The following is a 15,178-nucleotide window of genomic DNA, read 5'->3' on the forward strand; positions in this document are numbered from 1 at the left end:
ACCTAATGGAAGTGAATAGAGAACTTGAAAACAGGCCTTGTTCTCCACCATGATGATGCCTGTGACCTAACACTGATGACTCTGTATATCGTACTGAAGTTCAGGGCCACTGTGGTCTCCCTATGCCTTTAGTAATTTGTCCTAAATGATTTTTGTCTTTCTTATGTCAGAGAATGTTCTCAACGTAAGGGAGCCTGGATCAGGGTGGTCTAGTTGAGGAGGCCCAGACACTGGGTTCATATCCAGCCTCTAGCACTTATCAACTCTGCAACACAGTGCAAGTCACTTACATTCTTTTAGCCTTTGTTTCTTACCTGTAGCTTGGGGATAACAGCCCCGGGTATTATAATACTCCCAGGTACTATAGGATTGCTGGGAAAATTAAGTGAGATAATGTCTGGAAAGAACTTAGCATGGTGTTTGGCACAGTGGTTAATACCCAGTAAATCCTGTTCTCTCTCCCCCAGCCTCACCTCCCCACCAGCTGGCCAGCTGTCTCTAACACAGGAGCAGTGGAGCTGCAAATACCTTCACTATGATGGAATCACTCTACACCAATCCACTCCTTGATCACCATTTTGCCCTACCTCCAGATTTTATTTTTCACAATAACCTTGACAGTAATATTTTCCAATTTTAGAAAAGCCCTATGATTTTTGTCTGCAGATAATGTAGTTTGTTAATTTTTCCAAGTGGATGCTAGGCTTTTTTAGATCTTAGATTTCATTTCAATATTTTTGGAGCTCAGGTCCCCAAAATGCAGGTGACTCTTCAGCAACCCACACAGAAGATGAGGTATTCTCTTTCTCGGCCTCCTACTTATTTTGAGTTGGTGATGATTTTTGGACCCAACAGTTCAAGACTTTTGTTATTCCTGTTGCTATAAATCTGGATACTCAAGTGTTGTTCAGCTTCTGCATGTCTTAGTGTCTGATTGTTTATCTCTGTCAACCTAGAAGGTATCCTACTTTGCATTGGTCCCCTGGTCCTCACCTCTACTGACCAAACACATTTATCCAACCAACCGTCTATAGCCATATTCTTGCCACTCTGTCTCTTGAAATTGGACAGTTTTAGATGGAATTTGAAGGCACTAATGTGGACCTCTGAGTAATGGGACAGATACATCAACTTTGTTAGAATATATTCTCTAATGTGAGAGTTTCACCTAAAAAAAAGACAGAAGAAGGCAGAGGTTGCACAGGATGGGTCAGATCTTTCCATGCAGCTTATTGCTTGGGAAGGCAGTAGCCGGATGTGGTTAAGAGCATGGATTGGGCATCAGACAGTCCCAAATTAGAATCCCAGCTGTGCCATTTACCAACTGTGTAGTACTGGGCAAGTGACTTAATTTCTGTATCTCTCAGTTTCATTATTTGTAAAAAAGGAAGGCACTATTACTTGCTTTGCAGGATTAAATGAAGTCATGTTTCTGAAATTATATGATACAATGTCTGGAAACATCTCGGCACAGTGGCTGGCATGGTACTGGTACTGAGTGCCCGTAAATCTTGGTCCCCTCTCGCCCCATTCTGTGCCGAATGTTGGCCATCTCTAAAATGGTGAAGCTGTGATTGCTTTTACTGCTACGTCACTACTCTCCTCCCAGTTATTTTCTTCATTACCTTTCTGCCCTATCTCCCAATTTTACCCTTGAACCTAGTTAAGTCTCTCTCTGGTGTAACCTCATTTTCCATCCAGAGCAATGATAACTTAATTTCTAAAAAATCAGTTTTCTTTAGATAAATTCAAAGTACCTACAACAATGATTATGATTAAAGGTGATGACAATGATGATAAGAATAACATGGGAATTTCTTACTCACTCTGTCTTCTAGATTGTAAGTTTCAAAGAACATGACTGTCTTTTTCAGCCCTAAACCCCTCGCTCCTGGACCAGGAATAGTTGTTGAATGAATCAGTCTGATATTTCAAGTAGCTTTGACTATGCCATTTACTCTTCTTGATTTCTGCACAGTTAGTCCAAATGAGTATTTGTTGATTTGTATGTTCGCTTCTCCTATTACAGAACATTCTTCCTTTATGGAATAGAGTTCTTAAACATATGCCTGTGTTGATACCTCCAAAGATGGACCATGCTGATGTGTTTTAATAAGCGTCATATGTGCACATGAAATATCAATAAGTTAGAACATGACAGAAAATAATGTTGAAATGTCGCAGTCTACACAGGGAAAAAGAACTCTAGTAGGTTGATTTTAAGGTTTGAGGACAGGGGGTCCTGGGAAAAGTTCTGAGAATGGAGGCATCACATTCCTTCCCACACTTAGCACATAACTCTGCATGGGTTTAGTTTCATTTCAGAAGTGAAGTATTCACAGACTCTGAACATGCCTTGTAAGCTTGGCCCTCAGAGGGCAGCAGTTAAACTTGGAGAATCTTTCTAAGATGACAGTCTGCTGAAGTCTAAAGTAAACTTTTACAAGTGCCTATAAATACTTTAACAGACTATATAAAATTTCTCCCTTACCCTAATGGCTTTTATATGTAAGATGTGACATAATGACCTGGAAAAGGAAGAGGCCCATGGGGGGCTTCCCTGGTAGCACAGTGGTTGAGAGTCCGCCTGCCGATGCAGGGGACACAGGTTCGTGCAGCCGGGAAGATCCCACATGCCGCAGAGTGGCTGGGCCTGTGAGCCATGGCCGCTGAGCCTGTGCTCCACAACGGGAGAGGCCACAGCAGTGAGAGACCCGCGTACCGCAAAAAAAAAAAAGAGGCCCATGGGGTCAGATAATCCATTAGCTTGGCAATGTGAGGTGCATAAATTACAAAGCATTAATTTCACGTAAATACCCTGAGTCTTCTCTAAGTTTTCTTTTATCTGGAGAATACAAATATGTTCACACTTTTCATAATTGAGGAATGAAAATGTTTGAGATAAACAGCACATCTCATGTAAGGACAAAAACTTCTCTAGAGAACAAGTCAATCTCATGTCCCTGTGGGTAGAGTTCAGTATTTGCAGAGTCATCAATTATAATATTCTGGATTTGACAGAGATTCAAAGATTCCAGTCTATTTCCATGTTCCAAACCTGTCGAAGCCCAGCTTTATTTCCAGGCTTTACTCTCCCTTAGGCAAATGTAACTGATAACTGATTTAATGTTTAAAAATGTCCTCTGTCCAAAAGTTCTTTTTACAGATCTAATCTATATCTGTCTTGTTTCAATTTAAAACAATTTCCATTAGATGTGCTAATGCATTCATCAACAAATATGTATAGGGTTCTTTGATTTACCAGGGGCTGTGTGTGGAAATCAAGAGCAGAAAGTTCATTAGTCATGACTAATTGCCAAATGATTAGTACAGAAAAGAGCAACTTTGAGGTTCAGAGGAAGAAGACTTTCTTCTTCCACTTGGAGCAGGAGGAATTGGAACTGGATCTTGAAAGATGGTTGGGGTATGGGTAAATCAAGAATAAAAAGGAAAGGCAAAGAGGATGGGAAATAAATGGCGGGAGGAAAAGCACAGAGGTAGGAAGAAAATGAAGAGGCCAATTTACCTGGAAATGAGGCTTTGGGAAGGCGAGTGGAAGAGGCAAGTCTGGAGGAGCAGATTGGAACCAGTCTGCATAGGTCCTCGAATGCCATACTAAACAGGACAGACTCTGTGCTATAAACTAGTGGCCTCAAAAGCCAGGCACTATGTAGGACCATCATTTGGGTACAGGAAAATGTTTATTCGCTATCTAAAACAAGATGTTAATTTCTTACTAATATTTCTTGCATGTATTGACAATATTGTATATGTGTCATTTCTTCATAAATATACGTACATGTGATGCATGCTCAAATGTTTTACTGGTAGAGATGCATATTCAAAAAAGTTTAGAGGTAGACAACTTCTATAGATGATGACTGATTAAAGATTTTCACTTAGCCAGTGACGTATTCAAAGCGGTATTTTAGGAAGATAAATCTGGCAGCAGTTGTACAGAATCGGAAGAAGCAGTTAGTTGGCAACTGCAGCAATTCAAAGGGCTTAAATAATGGTAGCCACGGTGGGAATGGAAAGAAGAGGGAGGGTACCAGAGACATTTGGATGATCTTGTTCCTTTCATGGTGAGGTTTTCCCTTAGCAAGAGCAGTCAGCAATCACTTCGGGAGCCAAGGATGGAGCAGTGCTCAAGAAGATGAGTTTTTTGGATCAAAACCAATTGCAAAAATGTATTGATACTACCAAATGTGTCGTGGTCTGAACACTGAAACTTAAATGGAACCAAGAAGAAAAATTAAGATTAATATATTCGTCAAAAACAAGTTTAGATAACTTTGCAAATCATTTTATACACAAGGAAAATCTTTTAAAATGTAGATAACATCCCTTCCACCATAACCCTACAAAAGAGCACTTGGGGGCTTCCCTGGTGGCGCAGTGGTTGAGAGTCCGCCTGCCGATGCAGGGGACGCGGGTTCGTGCCCCGGTCCGGGAAGGTCCCACATGCTGCGGAGTGGCTGGGCCCGTGAGCCATGGCCGCTGAGCCTGTGCGTCCAGAGCCTGTGCTCCGCAATGGGAGAGGCCACAACAGTGAGAGGCCCGCGTACCGCAAAAAAAAAAAAAAAAAAAAAAAAAAAAAAGGGCACTTGGAAGAGTTAACAGGAGCAGCTTAAAGATGGTGCCTTCATTATAAAACATCTATGCTTCATATCTGTTGTTTGGTGTTGAAAAGGGATCCCAGAAATGTTCTCACCTCCGTTGCTTGTTGGAGATGCATTGCTTGTTGATAACCTCTGATTCAAGTACAAACACTTTTGGGCTCCCTCAGATAGCACCATCTTCACAAGAAATGCAAGTTAGAGGATCATATAGGTGAATGTGAATTTGCAAGAGAGGTCTTGGTACTTGTACTTGATTTATCATCATTTCTTAAAAATTGCACTATTTGTTTAACTTCCCCACTTGATGTTTTTGCAAGGTAGAACTCTTAATGGAAGTGTGATTCAGAGTTCAAATCTATCATTAAGCAGGCTTCTCTATTACCCCCTTGCAGATAAAAACACTCTAAATAACGATAGGGAAAAAGAAATAGTATGTTTTAAAATTCCAGCTAGATCAAGCTTGTGATCCCTACATGATACTAACATTATCTTACAAATATATTACTGAAAGAGCCCTACTATCAGGCATTTTAAATAAGAAAAACAAATTCACATATTTTAGCTCTAGTCAAGCATCAGATACAAACTGAACATTTGTCTCAGTCAAGTTAAACTAGACTACAGATTGAGTGTGCATGTGTGTGGTGTAATTATTTTGGCTGAAAATGAGTAGAATGTGGTATCGAAAAATAAATATAATGTATTGACAGACATAAAAATTAAGGAGATAAGATTAAAAGTTCCACATTAAGTAGAAGTGAATATTCTCATACACTGCTGGTGGGAATATATATTGGTAAGCTTTTTTTAGGGCATTGGTGACATGTTTCAAGAGCCTTAAAAATGTTTATACTATTTAGACTCATTATTTCTACTTTTAAGAACTTGCCCTAAGGATAAAAACCTTAAATATCCAACAATAAGAGAATAGCTAAAAAAATTAAGAATCACTTTCTTGAAGATTATTATTATTATAGATAGAGGCCACATATGCCATGATTTTTAAGTGGAAAATGTAGTATAAAATTATATATAAAAATCACTCTTTATATATGTATACAAATGCATGCATACAAAAATTATAAGGAAATAAAATATGCTTATAGGTTGTTTCTGTTTTCTAAATTTTTTTATAGTTTTCCATTTTTTAAAGGATATATTGTTTTATAATCAGAAAAAATATTGAAGTAAAAAATTAAAGAGACATGTCAGAGCTTAAAATGCAGATACCTATCATTTAATACAATTAGCTGTTGGAAAGATTTCTGTGACCATAATATATTTATTTAATGACTTGATCAACAAGAGCTATTGGTGTAATAATTTTGACTAGATCTGTCTGTGATACAAAAGTAGGTAAATGCATTAACAACTGAAGCAAATGTAGAAGTTGAAGCACATCTAATTAACTAGGCTACTGGGCTTTGGTTTCACAAAAAGAGTATATCTTAACTTTCTGAACTGAACAGTCACTAGTATGATTTATTTATTTATTTATTTTTCATAACATCTTTATTGGAGTATAATTGCTTTACATTGTTGTGTTAGTTGCTGCTGTATAACAAAGTGAATGATCTATATGTATACATATATCCCCATATCCCCTCCCTCTTGCGTCTCCCTCCCACGCTCCCTATCCCACCCCTCTAGGTGGTCACAAAGCACCGAGCTGATCTCCCTGTGCTATGTGGCTGCTTCCCACTAGCTATCTATTTTACATTTGGTAGTGTATATATGTCAATGCCACTTTCCAAAAACGTAGTAGCTGTATTTATACTTATATAAATATATTTATTCACTCATTCATTCATCCAGTCAGTCAATAAACAGTTTTTCAGCACTTGTTACACATCAGGTACTGGACCAGGGTTATGAAAAAGAGAAACGAGTGTCTCAGAAAATTAGTGGTCTAGTGGGGAGATCAACGTGTAAGTGTGGTTGAAAATGAACAGAGAGATCCGTGTGTAGTTCTAGAAGAACACTGAGAAAGGAACAACCAACTTTTCCCTAGAGTTAGGGGAGCCTTCCCAGATAAAGTAATGTTAGTGATGGGCTTTGTCGAATGAATAGGAGTTTGCCAGATGGAAAAGTTGAAGGGGCATTCTAGATAGGAAGAAGAGCATCTACAAAGGACCAGAAATCTGAGATATCATGGCATCTCAGGTCAGGGACTGGTAGGAAATGTGATGTGGCTGGAGCTTAGGATGAGAGGTAGAAGCAGGATGATAAGGGTGGAAAACTGGATTAGGGCCAGAAATGGCCTTCACACCATAGTAGTCACAGCGTTTCTACTTCAGCAATGATTAATAGTGATTTTCCTGGCTAACAGAATCCTAATCATTGTAATGAGGTAGGACTGTTCACTTTGAATTATGGAAATTATAACTGTTATGACCTGCTCCACAAACACAGGTTATAAATATGATCACATCCTTCAATCTCCTTTAGAGTGAATCATCCAAGCCTCTACAGGCCTTATTAGCAGGAAGTCTGTTATCTCCTCCTGAGGTCCCTGGGACTTGACTCAGGGCAAATGGGTCAGTCCTCCTCCAGAAACCTGTGGTTGGATCCACCTGTGACTACTCCTCCTTCTGGCTGGCGCACGGCATTGTTTGCAGCCCTAAGTTACAGTGGTGCCCATTTTGGGAGCAAGGTTACAACTCTCTTTGTTAATATTCCCATCCTCAGTTCTCTAAATCATAACCTCTGTTAGGGTTGCTGGATCTGAAGGAGCTTCTGGACTTGGCCACATGCTAGACTACAATAAGCCCTTCCCCTGAATTAAGATTCAACGCCACTGTGTTGAGCCCAGGTCAATAACCCAGACCCCTTTCTTCAAGATCACTTTATTTTAGTGGTTTCCAGGACCTTCCCTGCCCCGGGACTTTAGCCATTGTCACCCTGACCCAACAGTTCTCTCATCCCCAGTCCTCTGTCCAAGGAAGCAGGGGTGAGGACACTGGGCTTTCCTCCCAGAAGACCCTGGGCTCCTCTTACACTCTGATTTATCTCCTGCCCAGTGTCCAGGTTGTTCCTCCAGATAGCTCAAGGGGAAGCGGCTAGCAAGGTGGAGTTTTAAAAAGCTCGTTGCCCTGCCCCAAAGCCCCCCAAAACTGTCTAATTGCTTTATATTTACATGGCTAAGAAGGATACAAGTGATTCTTCCAAGAACAAAAGATCTTCCTCCAAGTGATTTTCTGTTCCTGCCTATAAAGAGTAGTAGTTGTAATTTACTTCACTAAAATAATGAATCTTTGTGTAACCATGCCCCCTGTTTTAAAAAAATCAGTGATAATGTGTTTATATATTATATAATGAATTATGTAACTCGTCCAAGGTGGAAATAGGTCTCAACCCCAAAACCCGTATGCTTAACCACTATGCTTACTGCCTCATCTCATTCAGTTTATATACTAATATGTCATGATTTATTCTTTAATTCAGGTACCGCACTTATACTAGTCAAGTTTATTGCAGTATTAGACATCTCTAAATGCAGCACTCTTTTGAATTGTTGATAAAGGAGAGCTGGACAGCAAGTGTATTTATGAGCTAGAGCATATATGTGGAAACTGAGTATATTTACTGTAAGAGAAAATTGTGTTTTCTCTACAAAATTGGTGTCAGAACGGAGAAGAGTACTTATACATAGTTCTGACAGTACTGAAATGGAGTAGTAAACAGGCATTTGGGTTAATACACTTTGTTAACAAATAGTGTTCTTTAGAATTCATGATTTGGGAAATCTATCTACAAGGCTGGATTAATCTAAGTTTATTTTATTTTGGCCCACTCTTAGTGCAAGTGCAGGACAGTCAGTTGACCTTTTCAATTTATTGCTTTAACTCTCAGACTACTTATCTTTAAATTTGATAATAACAAAAAATAAACTCCAGCCAGATTGTTTTCACCTTTTCTCATAGGCACTATTTTCCCAATAGCATTATTACTCTCCTCAGTAAAATGAAAGTGAAATGCATGTGTCTTATTTCATAAACAAAGACAAAACTCTGACATATTATCTGTAGTTTATGTTCTTTTAGAGAAAAACTGTAATGCCATAAAAGTTTGCTGTGCTATCTGAAGCTCTTAATAAAAATTCCAGGAGGTCAAGAGATTTCTGGGCAGTTGCATTACATTTATGGGGTAACTAATTGCCTATCTTCTGACAAAACCTCAATGAGACCTGACTCCTAGCCAGCTCAGCCTGGAGTCCTCCCTCTCACCTCCAATTCTAAGGTTTATTTCATGTGCTTGCCTTAGGCTGGTGCTGTAAACCACTGAGCCAGGGCCACAGCTGTGAGCTAGGATTACTGTGGAGCTATTCATTTGCCCTAGTTTCACTACAAGATGAGATCCCTGCATTTGACCTTGTATCACTTTGTTGTGTTGCTGTCATTATTATTGTTTTATTATTGTTGTTGTTGTTATTTTTGTTACTTTATATACTTAAAATGCCTAGCTTTGAGACCAGTTTGGATTTGAGATACACAATAAATTCTATTATTTTAAAATGATAAATGCAGACATCTTTGTATCAACTTTATTCAGTTTTCAGATTTATTAAGCTTTTTTACTTTATCCAGAAACTAAAAATTCTGATTGACCTTTGATTTTTAAAGTGAGGAAACAATTTCTATTTATTTGGATTTGAATATGCTCTATGTTGGAATGAGGGCCTATTCTGTGCTGAAAGAGGTTATGTGTTTTTCTATGAGCTAGATGAAATTTGTGTTTCTCCCTTGGCTGGGTATGCATTACGTATAAACAAAGATGTTCTACGGTTCCTAGGGAAGAAGAATGAGGAAGATGCCTCCTTCCTGGAAGTTCTCTCACAGGATTTCCTGGGAAATCATTGGCACAGACTGAAGTCCGTGGAATGATGTAGAGTGAAGCTAACAGACAATTCTTGAAAGCCTACTATGCGCCAGGAACTGTGCTTCCTATATATTTGCCTGGTCTCATTTAATTTTCTTAACAAAATCATGAGGTCATTCCCCTTTTCCTTATTGTGTAGATGTGGAAACTGAGGCTCAGAGAGATTGGGAAACTAATCTAAAGTCAAAGAGCCAGAGGTAGCAGAGCAGGAAATCAAACAATGTTTATCGAGATTCCACAGCCAACACCTTTCTGTGCCCCATGCTCCCTGTCTGTGGACTCAGGTGGCCTGGGAGCTCCAACTCCACACTAAAGTCAGGGTCTAGTACTGAATGAAGTCCCATGCATTTCTCTTAGGTTCTAGGGACAATCAGAATGTCAGAGTGGAAAAGAGACTTCGCAGCTCAGTCAGGTATTTGCTTAACCACTGGTTTCCTAACCTCTTTTTTTGGGCCTTAACCTTGAATGTGGAGTAGGATGGGGACTGAACTTCTCCAGGGCTGGGAGGTGGCTCTGTCTCCTGAGGGCCAGCCATGCACCAGCTATGCTGTTGTTGTTTGGAGGACTTAGCATTCTTCACTTCAAACCGATTACTTTTTTGTTATCTTAATATAACATCATTGGTTATCTGGCTGATTGAAATGTGAAGGAGACTAATCCTGTACGGTAATGATTTGCAAGTAGAACACCAAATCTATGAGGATATTCAGGGCATTTGCTTTTAAAAATGGATTTTTCTCTAACTTGTGCTAACTGTCCCTTGATCCTTATTTAGAGAATTCCATCATTTTAATAACTTGGTACTGTTTTGCTGGTAAATGAGGAGATATGTAAACAGAAAGCTTTTCCCCCTTCTTTATGGATCTAAAAACATGTTTAGAATTTTCATTTTCAGAACTTTATCTCTTTTTATTTTTTTTTCTATGTTGCAAGCAAAATGTCATTTGATTTAAATTGACACTAAGCACATTTCTGTTAGAGGAGCCAGTGACTATGGTCTTTAGACATAGACTGATCATATTTCTTAATCCAACAGCAGTTTAAGTTTGTGCTATGAATGTGAGTTGGTGGTTTGACTCTGTGCAGCTGGCAGTGGGTACTTCACGATTCTTCTTTAGCAGGGGCTCAAATGACTTTGGAGGATTGTCCTGAGTATTTAGATGCCCCTTCTCTCTATGGGTAGAAGTGTGTGCTCTGTGCCTGGCTCTCCATTGTGTAGTTTTATCATTCATTCATTGAATGTCTGTTGCATGGCAGACACAGATTGTCTTCATCACACCTCATTTCATCCTCACAACCACCCAGGGAAGACGTTACGTTATGAGCATGTAATATTCCCTCCACTCTTTAGATAAGGAAGCTGAAGTGCAGGTAGATCTATTTCCCAGTGGTTACACAGCTAGTGCCTATTAATAGCAGGGCTCACCAGATCTGTCTGCCTTTTTCAACTACAACATTTTGCCTGGAAATGAGCTAGCAGGAAAGTTTTAGGAAATGAGGTTGGGACAGTGGTAGAGGGCTTTGAATTTTACTAGTGAGGCACCACACTTTGGATTAATGTATTCATTCAAGACGTATTTATTGGGCACCTAATATGTGCCAAACTGTCTGGGCACTGGGGGCATCACATTGAATCACAAAACTTAAATACCTGTCTTTGAGAAGCTTACAGTACGTCTCTTGGAGGTTTTGAACAGAGAAATGACATGCTCTGGTATAAGTTTTACAAGAGTCTTGCTGACTGCAGTGCACACCATCAGCTTCAGAGGGGCACAGGCTGAGGCAGGGAGACCAGTTAGGAGGACTGTTTTGCACCAGTCCAGGCAAAAGAAGGTGGGACTTGGACCAGCGTGGTAGCAGAGGTGAAGAGTTGGATTCTAGATGGACTTAGAAGAAAACACCAAGGGGATTTGCTGAACAATTGGATGTGGACATTGCTTGTCTAGGCTTTAACTGGAACTCAGGTCAGCCTGCCTCCTAAACCTGCGCTCTTGTAATTATGTTAAAATGCTCAAGTGTAAAGTAGCTTCACAATATTCAATTTAGTGAGAAACGTAGTTCCTTTTCAATGCCTTGGCACTAGGCTTCTGAAAGCAGAATACTGGTTGGTGTCCAGAGGAGGCAAGACAGAGCTCCATTTCCCAGGAGCATTTATCATCCAGGCTGAAGTCGACCAGCCCCCTCCCTTGAAGAAGGCCACGTGCCTGGGTGGCAGCAGTTGGTTATACTCGACGTCTGTGGTGTGTCCATCTCGGAGCCATTCAAAGTCCTTCCCTATGGTTTCCCTGCAGTGAGGCAAGAGGACAGATCTTATCAATAAGATTTAAGCCCAGCTTCTCATGTTTCTGCCTTTGTTATTTCTCAGAAACCACATCATCAGGTCCAAATCAGAAATGAGTTTTAATTCTTGGTCAAAAAGTGGAACTTTTAGCATACTGTTTGACCACCGTAGTTAGCTTTTCGAAGTGGATACAGTCACTCAAAAATGCCTCTAGATGCGCCAGATCTGCTAGTAGCTGTAATAGCTGCAGGACACAAGTTTGTATTTCCCAAGTCAATGAAATGGCCACCAAGCTGTTTGTGTGGTAATGAGATGAATAAAATACCATTCTCATTCAATTCATTTTCATTGACCTTAAGTGAATGACCTTATATTTCCAAGACGGAGGGGAACGTGACCCTGGGTAAACATAAACATTGCATCTGCTTCACAATCATCACATTACGAAGGACAGAATGGGCAGCTAGCTATACTTGTGGATTTAGACTAAGAAGCAACCCCCGACACACCTTGTCTTAAAGTAGAGGCACATGATTGGGTTTCAGTTAATCACTGGAAGGTCTCATGATCTGTCTAGAGCCTAACTGCATCTTCTGGATGCAATCTAATATCCCAATGAACTTGGCCATCCATGGGGTACTACTGGGCAGGCTGTCCAGTTAAGGATATGAATAGAGGCTCTCAATTCCTGGCTGGCAGACCACATTTATCACAACCCCTTTCTTCATTAACCTGCCCTAGAGATCAGCCCTGAGGGTACTCCTTTGTTTTGTCAGCCACACCCTAAATCAGGCAGCCACACCAGCAAGAGATGAATGTGCACACGTCTGATTCCCTCCTGCCTCCAGAATGCAGATAAGAGGCCCTGCCATTTTTCAAAAATTCAAAGGCAACTGAAGAATCACTTGTTTTATTTTCTTATTTTTCCCAGGGCTGCGTCCAAAGAGGACTCTGCGTTTGGTGCTCTGGACTGCAGAGGAGCAAGGTGGAATTGGTGCCTTGCAGTATTACCAATTACACAAGGTAAGAGAGCAGCCATGGACTGCTGGGCATTTGCACATGTAATATCAGTGTAAATACAGCAAAAGCACTGATGCTTTTAGTTTAAGAATTTCCTCTATTGTCCTGAAGACTCAGCAATACTTTGTGCTAGGCTGGCCCTGGCAAACACCCTTTACAGAAGTCTTCATCCAGCTCCATAAAGGAGAATGCACTGGTGAGCTGAGGGTGCTGGGATGGAGCTGAATGATTTTCTATTTCTACATTAGTCTGTAGCCTTAGGAAAATTACACCTGCTATGTGGCCATTTTCCTAAACTCTCTGGTTCTGCTATATTCATGTATGCCAGAGAAATAGTAATAGGTTAACATTCCCTGTTGCTACTGAGTCCACCCCCATACCCCAATGTCCCAAATCCTCCTGGGAGCGCTGGTATTTGAGAGCCACATCCTGAGATCTTAAGTCAGCCAGGAGCATTGATAATGACCATGGAAAAGCAGCAAAGAGCAGTCTCAGACCTGGGAATGTGGAGGACAGTGTGGTTTGACAGTGACCAATATAAGGCAAAAGTGAAGCTTGAAGCAAGAAGGTGATAGTGGAAGATCATAAATAGAAATAAAAGACCACGTTTAAGACAGGGACAGGGAGTCCCAAGGCAAAAGAAATAAAAGCAAAAATAAATAAGTGAGATCCAATCAAACTTGAAAGCTTTTGCACAGCAAAGGAAACCACCAACAAAACAAAATGAAATCTATGGAATGGCAGAAAATATTTGCAAATGACACAATCGACAAAGGATTAATAGCCAAAATACACAAACAACTCATACAACTCAATGTCAAAAAATGGGCAGAAGACCTAATAATACATTTCTCCAAAGAAGACATGCAGATGGCCAACAGGCACATGAAAAGATGCTCAACATCTCTGATTATTAGAGAAATTCAAATCTAAACCACAATGAGGTATCACCTCACACTAGTCAGAATGACCATCATCAAAATGTCTACAGATAATAAATGCTGGAGACGGTGTGGAGAAAAGGGAACCCTTGTGCACTGTTGGTGGGAATGTAAATTGGTGCAGCCACTATGGAAAACAGTATGGAGGTTCCTTAAAAAACTAAAAATAGAGCTACCATATGATTCAGCAATCCTACTTCTAGGCATATATCTGGAAAAGATGAAAACTCTAATTCAAAAAGATACATGAACCCCAATGTTCACAGCAACAGTATTTACAGTAGGCAAGTTATGTATATAATCCCATGATCAACTGGGATTTATCCCAGAGATGCAAGGATTGTTCAATATATGCAAATCAATTAGTGTGATACACCATATTAACAAACTGAAGAATAAAAACCATATGATCATCTCAGTAGATGCAGAAAAAGCTTTTGACAAAATTCAACAGCCATTTATGATAAAAACTCTCCAGAAAGTGGACACAGAGGAACCTACTTCAACATAATAAAGGCCATATACAACAAACCCACAGCAAACATCATTCTCAATGGTGAAAAACTGAAAGCATTTCCTCTAAGATCAGGAACAAGACAAGGATATGCACTCTCACTACTATTATTCAACATAGTCTTGGAAGTCCTAGCCACAGCAATCAGAGAAGAAAAAGAAATAAAAGAATATAAATTGCAAAAGAAGAAGTAAAACTGTCAATGTTTGCAGATGATATGATACTCTACATAGAGAATCCTAAAGATGCCACCAGAAAACTACTAGAGCTAATCAATGAATTTGGTGAAGTTGCAGGATACAAAATTAATGCACAGAAATCTCTTGCATTCCTATACACTAATGAAGAATAATCTGAAAGAGAAATTAAAGAAACACTCCCATTTACCATTGCAACAAAAAGAATAAAATACCTAGGAATAAACCTACCTAGGGAGACAAAAGACCTGTATGCAGAAAACTATAAGACACTGATGAAAGAAATTAAAGATGATACCAACAGATGGAGAATATACAATGTACTTGGATTGGAAGAATCAATATTGTGAAAATGACTCTACTACCAAAAGCAATCTGCAGATTCAATGCAATCCCTATCAAATTACCAATGGCATTTCTTTACAGAACTAGAACAAAAAATCTTAAAATTCGTATGGAGACACAAAAGACCCCAAATAGCCAAAGCAGTCTTGAGGGAAAAAAAAGCTGGAAGAATCAGACTCCCTGACTTCAGACTATACTGCAAAGCTACAGTAATCAAGACAGTATGGTACTGGCACAAAAACAGAAACATGGATCAATGGAACAAGATAGAAAGCCCAGAGATAAACCCACGCACCTATGGTCAACTAATCTATGACAAAGGAGGCAAGGATATACAATGGAGAAAAGACAGTCTCTTCAATAAGTGGTGCTGGGAAAAC

General features: G+C 39.7%; 1 protein-coding gene across 3 annotated transcripts in view; it reads left to right on the plus strand.

Moving 5' to 3' along the window:
- Positions 1 to 15,178, plus strand: part of CPQ (carboxypeptidase Q) — a 513,729-nt gene that overhangs the window by 369,825 nt on the left and 128,726 nt on the right. For all 3 annotated transcript variants that reach the window (XM_081258893.1, XM_081258895.1, XM_081258894.1), the window contains exon 6: positions 12,713 to 12,804. In XM_081258893.1, the coding sequence (XP_081115019.1) occupies positions 12,713 to 12,804 (92 nt within the window). The remainder of the gene's footprint in view (positions 1 to 12,712; positions 12,805 to 15,178) is intronic.

This window comes from Mesoplodon bidens (genome assembly GCF_964165515.1).
Source record: "Mesoplodon bidens genome assembly, chromosome: 16".
NCBI classification, from domain to species: Eukaryota; Metazoa; Chordata; class Mammalia; order Artiodactyla; family Ziphiidae; genus Mesoplodon; species Mesoplodon bidens.